Source organism: Xenopus laevis, chromosome 6S (assembly GCF_017654675.1).
Source record: "Xenopus laevis strain J_2021 chromosome 6S, Xenopus_laevis_v10.1, whole genome shotgun sequence".
Lineage (NCBI taxonomy): Eukaryota > Metazoa > Chordata > Amphibia > Anura > Pipidae > Xenopus > Xenopus laevis.
In genome coordinates, this window is record NC_054382.1 from 55651205 (window position 1) to 55673251 (window position 22047).

Consider the following 22047-nt stretch of genomic DNA (forward strand, 5'->3'; position numbering starts at 1 on the left):
TACACCTCAAAAAACACTGTCTGGCAAATAAATTGTAAATTCACAATTCAATACATGTTATTAATTATTATTTTTATTTTGCCATGGGGGCTTCCATATATGCTCATTATATATTCCTCATGCACTAACAGCAGGCACGGCATTACCTGTGTGCTTGGCGACAGCCGCTCAGTGTAAAAAAGCCAAGTCGCACTGCCACATGAGGACCTTGCTGTGTACTCCCCCCTCCCCTCTCTGCTGTGTACTCCCCCTCCCCTCTCTGTGACATCAGGAGGAGAGCAGTCACATGGTCTGCAGAGAAGCTACTGCTTTCACTTCCGACTTCCTGCTTGCTGTCCAGAGTCCAGGAGCAGCCCTCATTGCACAGACGACTATCAAACCTCCTGTTCTTTAGTAAGTTCATCTGCATTCATTTGATATAAATTTTACAGAGTTGGGAGGGGGGAAATTTTACTCTTTGCTGCATTTGTTTGTTTGTTTGTTTAAGGCTGTGACTGTGTTCCCTCTGCTATCCCATCCCCACACAGACCTTGGTTTGTGCCTGCAATGTTTTTTTTTTTTGATGAGCTACCTACTGCCTTCTCTCTTCTTTCCTGAACTATAGAAACCAACTCTAAACTATTTAACCCTTCCTAGACTTCATCCTTCTGAGTTTTTCCTGCATCCCAAGTATGTTATTTTTCATTTTTCTTGGCAGTGCACTCCTGTTTGCTATATTGGTAACGGGTGTTTTCTGTTGAATGCTTAGTAAGCTAAAACTATTTTCCAAAGTTCAAAAGACTGTTATATTATAATAAACATTTATTTAAAAAGATGTTATAGTCTGTTTTTTACAGTTCACACATGTATATTTTTAACATAACATATATACATAACACATGAATATTTAACAGACACATATGTCTGTGCATACTTATCTGTTCTGCAAATTTTCAAACCACATGAGCAGTATAGATTTAGTAGCAGTATTTTGCCCTGGGTACCCATGGAACTATAGCATAGTACAGACAACAATATTTTTATATATCTGTAACCTTGTTAGGAGCTAACAAGGTTGTTAGTCCTGTAAACAATATTTTAGCTCATAAGGTTCCAGATATGTAGAAACATTGGGGTAACTGTCACCCTGCTATAGTTCCAGGGGTACCCAGGGCACAAATAAGCACTCACCCCAAATCTCCCCCTAACTGACCTTCAGACTGGGGCCCCCTTATTATTACACACTGAAAATACAGTGTTTCAGTGCCCCATAGCAACTACAGTGAGGTACTGTGCAAGTCAATTCAGAAAGTCCAAGGCTGTAGAGCAAAGCACTGGTAACAGCAGGCAGACACAGAGCTTCTCCCAGTCCAGTCAGCAGAATCCTTCTGAAGAGGTAGCTGTTATCTTGATACCTGCCTATTGTTCAATTGACAGGCTAACCCAGTGATCCCCAACCAGTAGCTCGTGAGCAACATGTTGCTCCCCAACCCCTTGGATGTTGCTCTCAGTGGCTCAAAGCAGGTGCTTATTTTTGAATTCCAGGCTTGGAGGCAAGTTTTGGCTGCATAAAAACCAGGTGTCCAACCAAACAGGCTCCTGTAGGCTACCAGTCCACATAGGCGCTACTAATAGTCAATCACAACCCTTATTTGGCACTACCCAGGAACATTTTTCATGCTTGTCTTGCTCCCCAACTAATTTTACATCTGAATGTTGCCTCACGGGTGGAAAAAGTTTTGGGACCCCTGGGCTAACCAGACAAGGCTGTTTACATTATACAGCTGGTATGAGGGAGGGGGTGATATCACTCCAACTTGCAGTGCAGAAGTAAAGTGTGCCTGAAGTTTATCAGAGCACAAGTCACGTGACCTGAGGGCACCTGGGAAATATCAGTGTCTAGCAAAACAACAAAATTAAATATAAAAAAAAAAAATGTTTGCTCTTTTGAAAACTGATTTTAATGCAGGATTCTGCTGGAGTAGCTCTATTAACTGATGCATTTTGTAAAAAAACATGTTTTCCCGCAACATTATCCCTTTAATCCTCTATATGTCTTACAGGGAACTGCTTTTGAGTAAAATGAGTGAGAACAACCATCTTAACAATGAAGGTACAAATACCCAAACAGAAATAGCCATCAAGCCATTGCCATTTAAACAACCACAATTTCTAGTAAGTGTATGTGTGGCTGCAATTTTGCAATTTTCAGAAATGACTTCATTTGTTATACGTTGCTAATGGCACACTTCAGAAAGTGCTGTTACATTTTGGCAATATTTGCTCCAAAGTGAAATGATCTCAGGAATTCTAATCAAAGATGTGTATCCAATTATTTGTAACCCATTAACCCAGAATGTTTCAAAATTTCACAGTGATTTCACATAATTTCAATATAATACAACTTTGATTGATTTACTGTTTTCTCTGTAAGAGCTGAACTCCACTTGCGTTTTTCAACGGATCGACGTGCGGCAACAAAACACAGGTGGTAAAAACTACATTACATCCAACACGACAGTCTGATGTCAACGCAGAAAGCAGCACCTTCATCCAACAGTCTAACCATGTCGTTTTTACCTGCGACTTTTCATTGAGTTCAATTATATTTTGATGCCTGTGATTGCATCCGTCTTGCCGCCTGCGGTTTGTCGCCATGCACGGATCCGACGAGAAACGCCCGTAGAGTTCAGCCCTTAAACTAAATAAGTATTTGCACTTGATTTTAATCACTTTAACTCTACATTGATGGTAAAACATTTCTCTTGCATTTTAATGTTTAATTTGTTTATTTTTTTTAATAGTTCTCTATGGTATGGTGCTCTAAATCATGGATACCCATGTTTATATACCCTCTTGCCGGCATCTCCAAATAGCAGTTCCGCTATTTTGCTTCATTTGCAAAAGTACCTGTATATGCGGTTCAGCGTGGGTTGAATCTTACTGCGCATGTGTACTTTGCGCTGATCTGCCTGAAGGGTGCGCATATCTTCTAACAATGTTAGTTATAATAGTGGAACTGCTCCAGCCAAAATATGTATATACCACTATAATCTTTGATGTGCGCAATCCTACAGCTTGCATTGTCAGTTAAACTAATTGTGATATAATAAATAAATAAATAAAGATATTGGGAAATAAAGTAAGTGTATATAAATGGTAGTAAGTCTATATCCTACTCCTGGGAATCACAGGAATGGTGAAAAAGTAAATCCTTCATTGAGGCCATTGGGGGATTTGCTATTCATAGCATAAATCCATCTGGCTTCTGCCTGTAATAATTTTTTATTCACATCTCCTATTTTTGAGGTTTGTTTTAATTGCTCCACTGCAAAAAAACTTCATTACTTTGGTATTACCATTATGAAATTCGTTTATATGTACTGCTACTGAAGTGTTCCGTTTGTGTTTGACATCCCCCACATGTACGGAATTCTCGTAGAGTTTTACCCACATATGCTTTGCCACATACACATTGCATTAAGTAAATCACACATGTGCTTTTACAGTTCATATAGTTTTTATGACATAATCTACATCATCCCGTGACTGCGTAACGTTTGGGCATGCTAGACAGTCGCCACATTTGTAACAGCCCTTCATTTTTGATGTTAACCATGTTGTATTGGTGGCTTGGGCATAATGACTCCTTGTTATTTGTCTCTTCAATTTTTGCTCCGTCTGAAGGTTATTAAAGGGGTTTTACCAATCACCCCCTTCAGTTGCAAGTCTTGCTGCAGTATATGCCAATGTTTATTCACTATGTTTAATTTTGTTTTGTTCTGCACTATAATCTCCGACCAGTCTAAATACTTTGGTATTATCTCCACCATTCCGTCTATCCACTTTACTGTTAGTATCTTTAGGGATCAAGAGAGATTGTCTATTTGTCTCCAATGCTCTTTTATAAGCATTCTTTAAAGAATTATGACTATACCCCCTCTCTCTGAAGCGCTCGTATAGCTTTCTAGCCTCAATCTTGAAATCATCCTGGTTACTGCATATTCATTTGATTCTCAAGTACTGTCCCACTGGGATCCCCGTAATAGTTTTTAGGGGGTGTTGACTGTGTGCGTGAAGTAAGCTGTCTCCTTCCTATTCAGGGTTGTGGCAAGGTTTCCCTGTTGGTCGCAAACCATTTTGATATCTAGGAAATTCACCATTTCTTTGTGTAACTGTGCTGTTACCTTAAGATTAATATTATTAGTATTCAGTTTATCAACAAATGCGGAGAATTGCTCACTGGTACCTGACCATATAATGACTATATCGTCTATATAGCGAAGCCATAGCGATATCGGTTGTGCATACTCTGCTAATTGTTCAATGAATACATAATTCCGTTCCCACCATCCGAGAAATATGTTAGCATAGGTCGGTGCGCATGGACTTCCCATCGCAGTACCTCTAATTTCATGGTAATATTAATTGTTAAAGGTGAAATAGTTATGTGTTAGGATGAACTCTAATAGTTCCACTATGAAATTATGTTTATGTATGTATAGTGTTCTGCTCCAACTCCCAATTGTTTCTATTTCAAAGTATTCATATCAGCAACAAGACAAAGTGGCTGATATATTAATATAGATTCTAGGTGCCATCAGTACCTTTTTACATCAGATCTTTGATTCTCTAACTTCTTAGTTTGAACAAAACTTATTGCTGACTGGTTGCAGTTAGTACAGGTACATGTGGTAGTAAATCAGCCCTAAAGTTTATCAAACATTTTCAGTCATAACACCTGTTTTAGGAGGTATTCTGTTTTGCTTTTGTTACAAATCTGGTTTCCTGTCTTAAAGGGACATGGGAAAATTTTTTTTTTTAAATGAATCAGTTAATAGTGCTGCTCCAGCAGAATTCTGCACTGAAATCCATTTCTCAAAAGACCAAACAGATTTTTTTATATTCAATTTTGAAATCTGACATGGGGCTAGACATATTGTCAATTTCCCAGCTGCCCCAAGCCATGTGACTTGTGCTCTGATAAACTTCAATCACTCTTTACTGCTGTACTGCAAGTTGGAGTGATATCACCCCCTCGCTTTTCCCCCTAAGCAGCCAAATAAAAGAACAATGGGAAGGTAACCAGATAACAGCTCCCTAACACAAGATAACAGCTGCCTGGTAGATCTAAGAACAACACTCAATAGTAAAAACCCATGTCCCACTGAGACACATTCAGTTACATTGAGAAGGAAAAACAGCAGCCTGCCAGAAAGCATTTCTCTTTTCTCACATGACCAGGGGCAGCTGGGAAATTGACAAAATGTCTAGCCCCATGTCAGATTTCAAAATTGAATATAAAAAAAATCTGTTTGCTCTTTTGAGAAATGGATTTCAGTGCAGAATTCTGCAGGAGTAGCACTATTAACTGATGCATTTTGAAAAAAACATGTTTTCCGATGACAGGATCCCTTCAACTTCTTCCAGCTCTGACATTTGATGGAGACTAGCAGGGTCAGATTAATGCACAGGCCCCACTAATGTGACCAGGGGCCTCTAGATCTAGCTTTTTTTCCAATTATTATTATTATTATTATTATTTTAATATATATTTTTAATTATGCTTATGGGTCTGGTTCTGTGTATTATATTTGAGCTGAAGGGTCTGGTTCTGTGTATTATATTTGAGCTGAACATTAGAGTCTGGTCAGGCGTACCTGCTGGGACAAGAAGACAGGCAAGGCATGTACATGAGTGCCCCCAGATGCAGATTCAGTGACTTCACTGGCATGAGTGAGCATTACCCGGCATAGAGCACCCTGGTGCATGCATGCCAGGATCTGCACACATCTGGACAGCAGTAGCCTAGAAGGGGGCCTATGGATTTAGACTAGGGGCCCCACATCTCATTTATCTGCCTATTGGAGGCTGGATTTTCCTGAGAATGCTACTGAATTTTCTTGAGAATATTTTTGGAAAAATATATTTTTATATCACTGTTGTGTGAGTTGGTGCTGTGTATTATATTTGAGCTGAACACCAGCTATATTACTTTGTAGAGTAAGGTTTTAATACATACTATATTCATATTTACTATTATGCATTGAAGAAAGCTGGGTTGCTAGCTATATTAATTTATGTACCGTTTATGTTTGTGTTTTTATATATTATAACTCACTTTGCACTACTATAATCAAATACAAAAATAAGAATACTGTAATCTACTGTATATGTATACCCTGCTCCAAATGTTTTGTGCACCATGTCAAGATCTGGTCAAGGATCCCAGAGCAAGTCTCAACAGGGATGTAGCATAAATAAAATAAGAAATAAAAAAAAAAACAAGGAACAATATAGTGTAGTAGTAATGTAATATATATATATATATAGTATTCCACCCCCATTATTTCTTAATATGATTTGTATTCCACTTCAGAATCTTCTGTTTTGAGTCCGTGTTATATTGTACTATTAAAAACCTTGTGTTAATAACATATATACGTCTGTAAGTGAAATTCCCAGTTTTATTAAATTCCCATATAATTTGATATTACCTGTTATCATTTACTTCCATAAAAAAAATTCTAGTGACCTATATGTATGTCAACCATGGCCTTTTCTTACATGCAGTTATAATAAATTTTTCTCATCCTTCAATTCTCTGTTTAATTGATTTTCTTACACTTGCACTTAAACATCTCTTACAGCATTCAGGCATTGGAGGAGCAGCAGCAGGAAAAAAGAACAGGACCTGGAAGAACCTAAAACAAATTCTTGCTTTAGAAAGGGCATTGTCATGGCAACTAAATGATCCAAGCTGTAAGCTTTCCATATTTGATAAATATTCTAGCCCTCACTAATAACTTTCTGCAAAGCAATATTAAATTGCGTTTGACTATTGTAAAGGATACTTAAGATAAAGGTAGCATACTGATGTATTTAAGTTAAAAAACTCAATTTATTATCAGTGATAATAAATAGAGTTTTTTTAACTTGCATGCATGAGTGTAAACTTTGTATTTCTATATTTGCCTCTTTTGGCCACTGGAGGTCTCTCATGTATTGATTTATTTATTTATAATAAATAGGTATGCTGATCAGCCAATTTCTGTTTTAAAAGATTTTAATGTGCCTGATTTTGTTTTCAGCATTGTGGGATAGTGTCAGGGAATGTTATGGAGAGGTTGACATTTTGAACAATAGTGTTTGGCAATAAGTGTCTCACTCTAGCACAAATCCATAATTTGCAGTGCATTGCATTGCAGTAAGAGTGAGTAGTTTGCAGTAGAAAGCAAATTAGAAAAAAATAAGAAAAAAACCTAAAGGTAAAGAGCAAAAAATATTTAAACCATTTTGTAAATAGTAGTCTACTGCAGTAAATGTTTATTTCATTGACAGGTCCCCTTTTTATTGATTTTTAAAGGAAACCCCACTCGATAAACAGAAGGTCTGATTTATATTTGATGCATGCATTGATTATAATTTAATGAAAAAACAGCTAGATCCATAACAGACCTTACAGCTTTATACATATTAACAATTGTCCCAATCAATTTGTTAATGCCACTTTTAAGAGATACTGAATTGTTTTTTTTCTCAAATTAGCTCTATGGTTTTTCCATTTTTAAATATAAATCTACATTTACAACTTCAGCCATATATTTATTGAATGGGATCATTTTTAAATCAAGTTTAATTTATTCAGCAAATTTGAATGTCAATGAGTTTTGAAACTGTATGTGTTTTGATCGTAATTCAGATTTCAGTATTGATGCTCCTCCATCTTGCAAGCCAGCGAAGAAATACTCTGATATTTCAGGACTTCCTGTAAGTACAGAAAACCTGTAAGACTTTTTAACTTTCTAATCCCTGCAGGGCATAAATGGTGATTAGCCGAATATCTAAAACACAAATTATATATACAGTATTATAAAGTGCAAGGTCTTATTTAGCTGTTTTCTGCAAGTATGTTATTTCTAAATTGAAAAAGCAAAGCATAACAGAAAATACAGTGCAGATTACATATATTACTACTTCTTACATCTTGTCGGCTATGTTGTATTGTCTGTGGCAGTACAGTGCAGATTACATATATTACTACTTCTTACATCTTGTCGGCTATGTTGTATTTTGTCTGTGGCATTACTCATTTTGTATTATGTTTATTGCTTTACTTTTGTCCATATTGTGGTGGCACTTTCGTTTCTGTCATCAACTGCACTCTTTTGGCAGTCATAAACAGTGCAGTCCTTTAAAAAATGGACTGAGGGATAACTTGTTCTAGTGAATAAGCACTGAAGTGAAAAAAATATACCCAAAAAATCCCTGTATCAATTGAGTGCCCAAATAAAAATATTCAAATTCATTCCGCACACCAAAAATGTAAAAAAATTAGGAAAAAAGTATTTTATTATAACGTCATTAAAATATACAAACCCTCAGTCTACGTCCTTACAAGTAAGGAACTGCATGTAAACATAATGTTTAAAAAGTTATAGGGTAAACCTTTGATGAGGCATATCAAAAGTGGTGAAAAGTTGGTACCTTTATTGGCTAAGATGATAATCTTAGCAAGTTTTCATAACATTTCAGTTCAGCTTTGAAGACGGAACTGAAATGTTCTGAAAGTTAGCTATGGTTATTATATTAGCCAATAAAGAGATCAACATTTTACCACATTTGATATGCCTCATGTCAAAAGTATTACCCTATAACTTTTTCAACTGGCTAACACTGTACACATCACTTTACCTGGAACCACAATGTTTAAAAACATAACCCCACCCCATTAATCAAGGTTACATCAGTAATGAATACTCTAACATTCTTGAAAGTTTGTGAGCTCTTTAAAATGTTCTATAATTTTATATGAATGTGACCTAAAACTTCATCTGATTTCTAGTCCTTAAAGGGAAGTAAACCTAGTTTAACAAATAAAGAAAAAATATTATATTTGGTTATGCATTTATTTAAACAATTATCCAAAAACATATCAATGTGTGGCAAAAGTAAGTGAACAATGCTTTTAGTGGTTGGTGTGATGCCCTTGTGTAGCAATAACTGCAACTAAACGTTTGTGGAAACTTGATTAATCCTGCACATCGATTCGGAGAAATTTTAGCCCATTCCTCAATACAGAACAGCTTCAGCTCTTGGATGTTGTTGGGTTTCCTCACATAAACCGCTCGCTTTTAAGTCTTTCCACATTTCAGTTGGATTAAGGTCAGGACTTTGACTTAGCTGTTCCAGAACATTCATTTTATTCTACTTTAACCTTTTTTTGGTAGTACACCTTGTGTGTTTATTATAGATGTCTTGCTGGATGACGTACTGTCTCTTGAGATCCAATACCCTAGATGGGTAACCCCTTTTTTTAAAATTTAGTTCTCATTTGTTTAATCTGGGTATCCCTAACTACTGGGTCACTCACCAACCTGTTTACCTGGGTAAATAATGTAGATAAAATGCAGATTTATAAACTTATGTATGCAGTCCATGTGATGTTTCAGAGGCATCATGTTCCCTTTCTCAAGCTATTCTCTGTTACAGTATCACCGTGGGGTAAATTTATCAAAGAGTGAAGTTCCACCACTAGAGTGAAATTTCACCCTTTGATAAATACGCCTTTAAAAAACCCCATAGAAATGAATGGGAAGTGGCGGAATTTCACTCTAGTGGCAGAACTTCACTATTAACTTCACTCTTTGATAAATATACCCCCATGTGTCTGATAATGCTAATTTAGAAAGAAATGTAAAAAGCTGGTGACGTTTCCAATCACCATGGAGACGAGAGTTGGCACACAGTTACTATTCGCATGTACATTTGGAGTTAACAAGGAACATCTTGCACCCAGTGTTGGCTTTTGCATAGAAGTGACTGGATGTCACATCTCCATGCTGATCTGACGTGTCACTTCTACTCTTTACGTATGTTGCAAATTAAATCGGACTTATCAGACGTGTGGTGATACTGTAACAGAGACTAGCTAGAGAAAGGTATAGCGATGCCCCTCTGACTTGGTACACTGTATAGATAAGCCTTCCTCTGTGCTGTGATGGACTGAAATGTTTCTATAAATCTGCATTTAATCTACATTACAAATCATTACAAAATGTATATATATTTGAGGGCGGCTCAGTTGGACAATATGTGATAATAGGTGGAATGACTCCGCAATACGGGTAATACACACCCAGGGTAAGGGGTGTATCACATGTTGGACAGTGTTTACAGGAATTTATTGCCAGTAATCAGTACTGAGCAGTTACATGCATTGAAATAAGCATAATTACAAGGGTGCCCAAATTTGCACAGCCAGCTTTTCACATTTGATTTAATTTTGAATACTGCTTCACTAAAAATCTTTGTTCAGAAAACACCCCAGTACTCAGATTTTCCTGGGAAATAAAAGACATGGCACGGTTATCTTTTTTTGTTGAAAGTGGAGTAAATTATTATGCAGGCTTAGGCTTATATGACTGTATGTTGGGGGTCAAATATAAGAAAATTCAGTCTTAATTGTGCTCATTGTGCTAAGCATCTACCTCCTGAATCTTAATCTCACCTTTTTAACTTGTCACACCCCTACCCCAAGCACTCTCTTATAACCAGGTCCAAAACTTTGGAATCCCCTGCCTTACATGCACACTGCTGCCTTGTTAGAGCAGCTCCAGATTGCAGACAGAATGATTTTTTTATTGTACATAAAACCAAAGTAACAGTATTCATTTCAAGGTCCAGCTTGACCTAGGGTCAAATTTATTAATATCTGGTTTTGCAAGAGATTGACAACGATTTAAATCCCTTGGAATTAACATATTTTCCCTTATGTCCATACAAGCACTAAGAAAGAGAAAAGCTCTAGGTCGGATTAGCCAGCACTAGTCAAAAGTGGTCCCTCCTTATGAAAATCCATGCAGCCCTAAGCACATTACTGTTTTTTCTACTTAGGCAGCATCCTGCACCAGGACTATGGAGCCAGTACCAGGGCGCCAGCCGACTGTGCCCACTGGAGTGAGGTGATATGACTTTGCTAGGCGATGGGGGGCTGGCTATTTGTTAAGAAAAAATGCACCGGGCTATTTTAGGGTATTGCGCCACCCACTGTTCCCCTCCCTGAAAAGTCTCCGTCAGCAGGTTCAGGACAATTCTGGATGCTTGGCAATAAGTGGGGCACAAGTGGAGGAGCAGGAGTAGAAGATCACATGGGGTCCGGAAGGCACGTACATGTAGTAGTGAAGTAGTGTACAGCTGTTTCCGGGTTTTGCGAAGGTGACATATGACGTAGGTACATAGCATCTTATGTCACTTCCACATCAATTATTTTTTGCACAAAAAGTTAAGAGCACCCTGCTGCTCCTGGACACATCACGGCTGGATCTGTTCAGACAGCCCTGTGCCTCACGGTAAGACTGAGCCACATTACTCCCTCTTAAAGGAAAACTTTATCTGAATCGGAGGAAGGTGCATTAGCTGAAACGGAATCTGAGGAAGGTGCATTAGCTGAAACTGTTTTTCCTATTGTGGAAATCAAAGCTTTTTTTTTTATTGGCTATCAGAGGCACCATGGGGATTTAGGATTCAGCAGAACCTCCCAAGAAGCATTGCAGGCATGAACAAAAAACTTTGTTTCCCATTAGATTCTGCTATCTCTGAAAGAACAAAGAGCCCTTAAAGGAACAGTTCAGTGTAAATATAAAAATTGGATAATAGCTGTACAAAATAAAAAATGTTTCTAATATAGATAGTCAGAAAAGCAATCTATAAAGGTGAGTGAGCAGGTGTTTAATATAACAGAACTCGACTTCATGCTTTTCAGCTCTCTAACTCTGAGTTAGTCAGCGACTTTGAGGGGGGCCATATGGGACATAACATAAACCAGCTGATATTAATTTGTACTTATAGGGGGCAGGATTGCTTTCTAAATACGACCGATTTCAGAAGGTTCCTTGGCTTTCCATGCCTTTTTGAACTTCCTTTTCTTCATTTGTTCAATACTTATTCCCTGTGTCAATGCACTTTACTAAACATAGCTTAATTTATGGATTTATTTGTTTTAACTTCTTTAAATGTGTGGATTACGTGGGTTCACATCTGATTTAAATTTCATGTGAATGGCTCCATTAGAAATATATTTACTGAGAAAAACATTGACTTGTTTAATACTGCTGTATCTTTGCTCATCCAAAGGAAAAGATCTACATTAAGACAAACTTTGGAAGCCATGGGGCTCTTTTCTTTGTCAATAGAAACAGTTCCTTGGGCCAAAGTCCATGCAAAACTGCTACAAAATTTCTTACTTCTAGTGTGGAAGCAACAAGAAGAATCACTAAATCAATGTGTAGTTCTACCTGTTCAGGTAAGAGTCTCTCAACTGGTGGCTCCTACCTCAGAATCTTCAAAAGGGAAACCAAATATTTTTTCAAAGCAAGCAAAGATCACTACAGATAACTGCAAGCAAATTGGTCTGGGGAGCCCACCTACAGACAAGGCCGTTGGAATCCAAATTCGCTCTCTAGGCCTTCAAATGTTCTAGAGTTGGTGGTAGTCTTCAGTGATTCCATAAGGGGTCACTCAGTAAGAATCCACACAGACTAACCTAGCAACCGTGTATTATTTGAATCACCAGGACGGCTCAAAGAGCCAGGCTCTTCTCGATTTGCCTGGGCCAAAAGCAATCTCGATTAGAATAGATAAAATATCCCCTAATTAATTAGGACATTGTTTCTTGGCATTTATATAGAGCTGACACTTTGCCGCATTGCAAGTTATACATCTTGCATAGCAATCCCTGCCCCAGTGATATTAGTGGTACATCCTCCTCTACAGTCAATAACCATTTTTCATTCACCTGTTTTACATTTTCCTGTATTTTACTTTTTTTCTAATGCATTTCAGCTGAAGTTCTCAGATTTAGAGCAAGCTGTCCTGCATTTTCCTTTAAAGACCTCCTGTAAACGTGTCTTCACTTTTTTTTTTTATACACTATTTTTACAGAAAAACCCTGATTTTACGTAACCCCATTTTACATTTTCTCTGAATTTACAGGGTCTTTATCAGTCTCTTGGGAAAATGGAAAATCAAGGTTTGACTTTTTATATGCATGCACAGTTATGTATATATATATACAGTTGAATGCAAAAGTTTGATTACTCTTTCCCAAATTACATATTTAGATTTGTATTTGAAAAGTAGCATTGGCAGAATTAGTGTGTTAATAAACAGCATATTTGCAAGTATTAATGCACAGTTAAATTTAATTTACCTAATTAGGACTTAATAGCCATTGGGAAGTGTCACCTGTTCTAACACCCCAAACTTTGGGCTGTTACTCATCAACCTTGGGGTCATCTAAGCGACTGGGTAAATATTTAAAGGGATACTGTCATGGGAAAAAAACATTTTTTCAAAATGAATCAGTTAATAGTGCTGCTCCAGCAGAATTCTGCACTGAAATCCATTTCTCAAAAGAGCAAACAGATTTTTTTATATTCAATTTTGAAATCTGACATGGGGCTAGACATTTTGTCAATTTCCCAGCTGCCCCTGGTCATGTGACTTGTGCCTTCACTTTAGGAGAGAAATGCTTTCTGGCAGGCTGCTGTTTTTCCTTCTCAATGTAACTGAATGTGTCTCAGTGGGACATGGGTTTTTGCTATTGAGTGTTGTTCTTAGATCTACCAGGCAGCTGTTATCTTGTGTTAGGGAGCTGTTATCTGGTTACCTTCCCATTGTTCTTTTGTTTGGCTGCTGGGGGGGAAAAGGGAGGGGTATTATAACTCTAACTTGCAGTACAGCAGTAAAGAGTGATTGAAGTTTATCAGAGCACAAGTCACATGACTTGGGGCAGCTGGGAAATTGACAAAATGTCTAGCCCCATGTCAGATTTCAAAATTGAATATAAAAAAATCTGTTTGCTCTTTTGAGAAATGGATTTCAGTGCAGAATTTTGCTGGAGCAGCACTATTAACTGATTCATTTTGAAAAAAATTTTTTTTCCCATGACAGTATCCCTTTAAGAATGAAGATAACTGAAGCCTACAAGGCAGGGGAAAAACATTGCTCCCTTTCTAAAAAACCAGCACAACTTTTCTCCACCTTTCCCCTTCTCCACCCCCTCCATGCACATCTGTCTCTGCTCAAGATATTGCTGAGCACTTCAAAAACAAAATTGACAGTACACTACTCAACCCCCTAGACTTCCACCACCCTCCCTCCACACTCCCCAGTCTCTCCTGTGCTCCTTCACCCCTGTCACTGATGAGGAAGTCTGAAAGCTTTTGGCCTCTTCTCACCTTACCACCTGCCCGCTTGATCCAATTCTCTCAAAACTTCTCCGCAATACCAATCCTTGTCTAATCAAAGCCTTAACTCAACTATTTAAGCTTTCACTCTCAACTGGACTGTTTCCTTCTCAACTAAAACATGCTCTTGTCACCCCCATTCTGAAAAAACCCTCTCTTGATGCCTCCAATCTTGACAACCTCCGACCTATCTCTCTGTTACCTTTTATCTCTAAACTACTTGAGCGCCTAGTCTTCAACCGACTAACCTCATTCCTCTCTGACAATAACCTGCTGGACCCCTTACAATCTGGTTTTAAGCCACAACACTCCACGGAAACTGCCCTGACTCGACTAACTAATGACCACCGCTAAAGCCAACAATCATTTCTCACTGCTAATACTGCTTGATCTCTCAGCAGCATTTGACACTGTAGATCACCCTCTCCTCCTCCAGTCCCTCCATTCGCTTGGCCTTCGTGACACAGCCCTGTCCTGGTTCTCTTCTTACATCACCAGTCGTTCCTTCAGTGTCTCCTACAATGGAGTATCATCTTCTCCCCACCTCTTTCTGTTGGAGTTCCTCAAGGCTCTGTCCTGGGACCATTACTATTCTCCCTCTATACTTCCTCCCTCAGCAAATTAATCAACTCATATGGTTTCCACTACCACCTCTATGCTGACGATACTCAGATCTATCTCTCATCTCCGGATCTCAACCCAGAACTCCTAACTCGCGTCTCCTCCTGCCTGTCCGCTATCTCTACCTGGATGTCACAACGCTTAAATTAAACCTCTCTAAAACTGGAATGGTTCTCTTTCCTCCAACTAACACCAGTAACATCCTGGAAGTATCCATCATAGTTAACAATTCCACTATCACCCCCTCTCCCCAGGTCCGGTGCCTTGGGGTTATCCTAGATTCTGCCCTGTCATTCACTCCTCATATCCAGTCACTTATTAAATCATGTCACTTCCACCTAAGGAACATATCCAAAACACGATCGTTTATCACCTAAGATGCTACCAAAATTCTTATTCACTCTCTCATCGTTTCGCATCTAGACTACTGTAACTCTCTTTTAGTTGCCCTTCCCCTCCAGAGACTGTCATCTCTCCAGTCCATAATGAACACTGCTGCGAGGCTCATATACCTCAGCAACCACTCCTCCTCTGCCTCGCCATTCTGTCAATCCCTGCACAGGCTTCCGTTACCTTTCAGAATCAAATTCAAATTAATGACACTGACTTTCAAAGCACTTCATAACTCTTGCCCCACCCTACATCTCTGAACTCATCTCTATATACTCACCCAACCGCTTACTACGCTCCTCTACTGACCTGCTACTCAACTCTTCTTTCAATACCTTCTCACATGCTCGCATTCAAGACTTTGCAAGGGCTGCACCCCTCCTCTAGAACTCTCTCCCACGGTCTGTCCAACTTTCTCCCAACCTTTCTGCTTTCATGAAATCTCTTAAAACGCACTTCTTTCGAGAAGCCTACCCTCACTCTGCTTAACTACCAAACGCAACACCACATACAGTACCACATTTCTCACCCACTTAATTTGATCTTGCCCACTCCCACACCTTGTGTATTACTCCTGTCCCTTTAGACTGTATGGGCCTTCCTCACCTTTTTGTACCTGTATTGATTGTGATGTATGTAACTCCATATGTTCTATGTATATAATTCATGTGATTTAGTTGTATAATCACATTTACTTTACAGTGCTACGCAATATGTTGGCGCTATATAAATACATGTTAATAATAATAATAATAATAAATTGCAAAATGCTTCCAGCTCACAATTTCTCTGTCCTTTAATGTTGTTGTAAAATGACACAGGGAACTGTCAAGGGAAGAAAAACTTTCAAGAGAGGACAGCTCATAACATGAAATAAAGGGTTAAATGCACTGCACACCAATAATAACTGCAGTAATATACAAAGTGCAACCAGGAAAACGCTAAAATATAAGCTACAATCCATAACACATTTGCGTGCTTGTAGCAAAGACCCTGTATAAATTGCACATTCAAGTTTTGGCAAGAAATAAAATTTATTTCAACACCAAAACAATACAGTGTTGGTTAAAAGCATTTAAGAAACTACGTTCTGTGGAGAAAAGTACCTAAGTGCCACAGAACATAGATTCTAAAGTTGGTCGCTCCTTCTCCATTCGTTCCCCTGCCCCTAGGCAAGGAACTGAGCTGGGGAAGAAAAGTGGCACAGCAGACACATGCACTGGATCATGGTGAAGATAGCTTTCTGTGGTGCCTCCAGTGTTCCAGCCTGTGTGAAGATGGATCTGCAGCGTACATACCCCACAGACAAAATGCCCAATCACACACTTTTTACACTTACACACAATTTGCACAGTCACATATACATGCACGTGCATTCTGCCAAGTGTACACACACATTTTTATGGCTTTATTTTAACTGCATCCTGTGTTTTATTTATTTATTTATTTTTTTGCCTATAAAAATGTTTTATTGCCAATACTAATAGCGTATTCGCTAAATGCACAGTGGAATATCTTTATCTCTATGTTATTGCGGTGATTATATTATGCTTTCGGTGCATTTTTAGCCATTTTCAGTTCTGCATTTTTGGTGTTCGCTTGTTTCTGTCCATAAAACTTATTTGGACAAGCTAGAATATTTAAACTGCGTTTCTGACTGCCCAAGTATTCTGTTCCTGCTTGTCTCTGTTTCAGTAGTAACCAAAGCTTTTCTGACTCTGCACTCACTTCTGGGTGGCTCTAACAACTGCAGACTTTCAGCTTTAATTCAGTGGGTTGAATAGAAAGATTGCATAAAAATGTGAGCAACTAAAGCCTTTTTTTAACACAATCACTTCATTTCAGGGGCTCAAAAGCAATTGGACAAATTAAAAAACTGACAATAAAATGTTAATTTGAATACTTTATTGACAACCCTTTGCGTAACAGCCTTAAGTCTTGAACTCATGGACATCACCAGATTCTGGGTTTCCTCCTTTTTAATGCTCTGCCAAGCCTTTACTGCAGTGGCTTTCATTTGCTGTTTGTTTGTGGGCCTTTCTGTCCGAAGTTTAGTCTTCAACAAGTGAAATGCATGCTCAATTGTGTTCAGATCTGGTGAGTGACTTTGCCATATTCCTCTTCTTTGCTTTAATAAACTCCTGGTTGTTTTGGCTATATTTTTTGGGTCATTGTACATCTGTATTATGAAACGCCTCCCTATCAATTTGACTGGATTTGAGCAGACGGTATGGCTCTGAACACCTCATAATGCATTCTGCTGCTTATTTCCTGTGTCACATCATCGATAAACACTAGTGCCCCAGTGCCACTGGCAGCCATGCACTGCCTCCGCCATGTTTTATAGATGATGTGGTATGCTTTGGATCATGAGCTGTTCCACGCCTTCTCCATACTTTTTTCTTGCCATCCTTCTGGTAGAGGTTGATCTTGGTTTCATCTGTTTCAACTGTGCTGGCTTTTTTAGATTTTTTTTTAGCAAAGTCCAATTTAGCCTTTCTATTCTTGATGCTTATGAGTGGTTTGCACCTTGCAGTGCACCCTCTGTTTCATGCAGTCTTCTCTTTATGGTAGACTTGGATATTGATACGCCTACCTCCTGGAGAGTGTTGTTCACTTGTTTGGGTGTTGTGAAGGGGTTTCTCTTCACCATGTAAATGATTCTGCGATCATCCACCACTGTTGTCTTCTGTGGACTTCCAGGTCTTTTTGCATTGCTGAGTTCACCAGTGCTTGCTTTTTTTCCAGCTGCCCTCAGGTCATGTGACTTGTGCTCTGATAAACTTCAGTCACACTTTACTGCTGCACTGCAAGTTGGAGTGATGTCATTACCCCTCCCTCCTACAAGCTGCTGTAATGTAAATTAGAGCCTTGTCTGCTGAGCCTGTCCATTGAACAATAGGCAGGAATCAAGATAAGCTCTCTGACACCACTTCAGAAGGATTGAAATAAGATAGTCCTGTGATCACTGCCCCCGCTTACGTTTCAAAAATAAATATATATATATATATATATATATATATATATATATATATATATATATATATATATATATATATATATATATATATATATATATATATATATATATATATATATATATATATATATAGCACCGAATCCAGGATTTGGTTCGGGATTCGGCCAGGATTCAGCCTTTTTCAGCAGGATTCGGCCGAATCCTTCTGTCCGGCCGAACCGAATCCTAATTTGCATATGCAAATTAGGGGCAGGGAGGGAAATTGCGTGACTTTTTGTCAGAAAACAAGGAAGTAAAAAATGTTTTCCCCTTCCCACCCCTAATTGCATATGCAAATTAGGGTTCGGATTCGGTTCGGTATTCGGCCGAATCCTTCGTGAAGGATTCGGGGGTTCGGCCGAATCCAAAAAAGTGGATTCGGTGCATCCCTAGCAGAAACACAAGAGTACACTCCCAGGACTGATGACAGGGAATAGAAAAAAAGGATAAAATAAGGAGGACATAATTGAAAACCAGGAAAACGTAAGAGGAAGTCTAGGAAGGGTTAAAATAGCTCAGGAGAAAGGAGGCAGAAAAAAGAAGTATTGCAGGCAGGAAAGGAGCAAGGTCTGTGTGAGGTGGATAGCAGAGGGAACTCACAGCTCCTTTACCTCATCCAGTAACCAGTAAAACAAACTAGGAAGGCAGCAAGGAGAGAAAGTTCCCCCCTCATAAGGAATGCAGAGAACAAACTTACAGAACGGCAGGAGCTTTGATAGTGTCTGTGGGAGGAGGGGCTGCTAGTGCAGCTGTAGAGCAGGCAGGACATAGGAAAGTGAAAGAAATTGCTTCCCTGCAAACCATGTGACCTCTCTCCTCCAGACATCACACGCATGGGCAGAGAGGGGAGGGGGAGCGTACGGCTAGATTCTCATGTCATAGTGCAACTTGGCTTTTCATTACAGAGTGGCTGCCTCCAAGCACACAGGTAATGCTGTGCCTGCTGTTAGAGCAGCACAGGATGAATGTGTAATGGGCCCCATGACAAAATACAAACTAAAATAACTTATATATTGATTTGTGGATTAACATTTTATTTGCAAGACAGTGTTTATGGATGTGTGTTTTTTATAAAAATGCAAAAAAAAAAAAGTTTAAAATGACGACAGATTCCCTTTAAGGATGGCTTGTTTCACCTGCACAGAGAGCTCCTTTGATCGCATGTTGTCTGTTCACAGCAAAATCTTCCACATACAAGCACCCTCCCCCTTCAAATCAATTCCAGGGCTTTTATCTGCTTAATTGATAATGACATAACGAAGGAATTACCCACACCTGCCCATGAAAAAGCCTTTGAGTCAATTGTCCACTTACTGTTGAGCCCCTGAAATGAAGTGACTGTGTTAAAAAAAAGGCTTTAGTTCCTCACATATTATGCAGTCTTTTTGTTCAACCCACTGAATTAAAGCTGAGTCGGCAGTTCAACTGCATCTGAGTTTTTATTTAAAATTCATTGTGGTAATGTACAGAACCAAAATGAGAAAAAGTTGTCTCTGTCCAAAGATTTATGGGCCTAACCGTAGTTACTTCTTTGCTTGAGTTTGTTTCAAAATCTTTATTGTTTGTTGGGTACCATTTGAAATGATGCACTGCTACTTATAGTGATATGCCTAGATAATTGGTTATATTTTAGCACTGTTAAATGTATAACAAAATAAAATCTTGTAATGCTTTTACATTTTTGTTTTGTAGGCCAATTATACGGACCCTCAAAGCAAGTTAAGATTCAGTACAATCGAGGAATTCAATTATATCAGAATGCTTCCTACTGATGTAGTAACTGGATATCTTACTCTAAGAAAAGCAACAAGTATAGTTTCATAGATGCCAAGTAATTACTAACATTTCAATAAACTCTTTTTCAGTTTCAGTGCAACTATTTTAATCAGAGTTTGTGGGTAATATACATTTTAAAAAAAAAATGTAATGTTGATTTATGCGTTATATAAAAAAAAATATATAGTCCTACCAAATTATTTTTATTTGCGGGTAAAATGGTCTTTGAGACTGACCTGTCTTGTTTGGATTACTTCTTCTCTGTTATTGTGTTACAATATTGTCTCTTAAACCTGCTCAGAATGCAGACTATTAATTGAAATGGGCATGTACTGGTGCATAAAAGCGTCAAATGCAGGTGGCACTCGGCATGTTGCATTCCACCGTACATGCCTCTATGTCAGTATGAGCCCATTTAAAACAATTGGCTATGTACCTTCCTTGACTTAGTAGGTTGACCTTGTGTCACTTTCCCTTGGTTCTTTAGCCAGATCGCTGTCACTGTGGACTGTTAGGATCAATTATACTTGAAAACAGTGCAGATTCTGGGGCTGCTGCAGGTCAAAGGGGGGCATCATCCCTAGTGCATTGAGCGTAATGGCGCTCTCTGCACTAGCGGAGCCAAATTTCCGGGTTATAAACCCGGAAGTTCGGCTCTTAAGGTTACAAGTTAGACAACAGGGTTAATTTATTAAACCACAACTTTTTCGGATCAGAAAAAAAAATCCCAAAAAGTTGAAAAATGTTAATATATTTCATGCACTTTGTGGTTTTAGAGAAAGTGAGGTTATTTTGTGGTTTCAAAACCCTCTAAAACTACTAAAATTAGACTGTTGATAAATAGGCCACAAAGACTTAAGAGAAGATTTAACTTTCCAAAAATGAAAAATAGATGATCTCCCTGAAAGGCTGGCGATGGTCCTTTTTGACTGGCGTGGTGTACACTATCGTATGATATCCACAATATTGTTTAGAGTGCAAAATGAAACATTTAAAATTCCATTTAAAAAAAAAAAAATAGTAAAGCTGATTTTTTTTTTTTTTTTTATATTCACGTTAAGCTAAAATAGTTCTCATGTCGGTTTATTGAATGTTAATAGGGGTATGTTTTGTAAGTATAAACATACACACATGTATCTACAGCATGGAGTGCAAAGGCAGTCCGAGGAACTTTCTAGAAAAGCAAATCTTTTTTTATAGCTTTAAATGTCTAGGCATGATGTTTAACACTTTAAGTGCAACAGATCGTAGAATCTATGTTCTGTGGGAAAAGTTTTTTTTTAAATGCCACAGAACGTCGATTCTACATTCTGCAGCATTAACCCTTTCCCTGCCAAGCACGTAGGTACTACGTTCTGGCAGGAAAATGCTCTGACTGCCAAGCACGTAGTACCTACGTGCTGCGCAGTTCAGGGTCCCTCGCTGCACTGGCGGCTTTAGCAGGTGAGTCTGCGGCATCCCCAACCCCTTAGGCAACGAGCTAAGGGGGTTCCCTCATCGGTCCTGCGACGCGACCGTCGCAGGGCCCGACACTTAGAGCTTACCTAAATGCAGAGTCGCAGGCAAGTCGCAGACCTCGTGGGAAACGATCATATAGACACATTTACACACTTTTGTTCTGTACACACACAAGCACACACATATATATATTTTTTTAGTTCTTCATTTTATCAGTTTTCCACTTGTTTGTTTCATTTCGCTAAAAAACTGTTTATTTCACAGCGTGACTATTGGATCAAGCATTCTGACCGCTAGCCACGCTGTCGGATCAGTTATTTTGTTATGTCATTGATTTGCCTAATTGTTTTTGATTTTGTATGATTTTATGCTTGCATTGTTATTTGCATTGTTGTTTTTTCTAGTGTCGTTTGTACTTTGATCAATTGGAGTACAAACAAATTTTTAGCAATTTTGGTTTCGCCACAATGTGTACTTTACAAAAATATATGGTTTTGGGGGGTCTTTCTGCTGTTAGAGGGTCTTGGGCACATAATCAGTCCAGGGTCTATTTTC

General features: G+C 38.5%; 1 protein-coding gene across 3 annotated transcripts; it reads left to right on the plus strand.

Annotated features, from left to right (window-relative positions):
- The first annotated feature begins 236 nt into the window (after positions 1-236).
- On the plus strand, positions 237-20128 carry ino80c.S (INO80 complex subunit C S homeolog). 3 transcript variants are annotated; one of them, XM_041567602.1, is made up of 7 exons: positions 237-393; positions 2043-2154; positions 6630-6741; positions 7682-7749; positions 10876-10943; positions 12973-13009; positions 19951-20128. In XM_041567602.1, the coding sequence occupies exons 2-7, from the start codon at positions 2062-2064 to the stop codon at positions 20080-20082; spliced, it is 510 nt and encodes a 169-aa protein (XP_041423536.1). In that variant the 5' UTR covers positions 237-393; positions 2043-2061; the 3' UTR covers positions 20083-20128. The 3 variants fall into 3 exon arrangements, with proteins under 3 accessions (XP_041423536.1, XP_041423538.1, XP_041423537.1); XM_041567603.1 differs by lacking the exon at positions 237-393 and adding an exon at positions 587-669; XM_041567604.1 differs by lacking the exon at positions 12973-13009.
- Positions 20129-22047: the final 1919 nt, after the last annotated feature.

Bases quoted from the DNA above. Each gene is read 5' to 3' on its own strand.
- ino80c.S (XM_041567602.1), top strand. From the start codon at position 2,062: ATGAGTGAGAACAACCATCTTAACAATGAAGGTACAAATACCCAAACA. The intron at 2,155-6,629 runs GTAAGTGTATGT...CATCTCTTACAG, and splicing joins TTAAACAACCACAATTTCTA to CATTCAGGCATTGGAGGAGC. The intron at 6,742-7,681 runs GTAAGCTTTCCA...ATCGTAATTCAG, and splicing joins GCAACTAAATGATCCAAGCT to ATTTCAGTATTGATGCTCCT.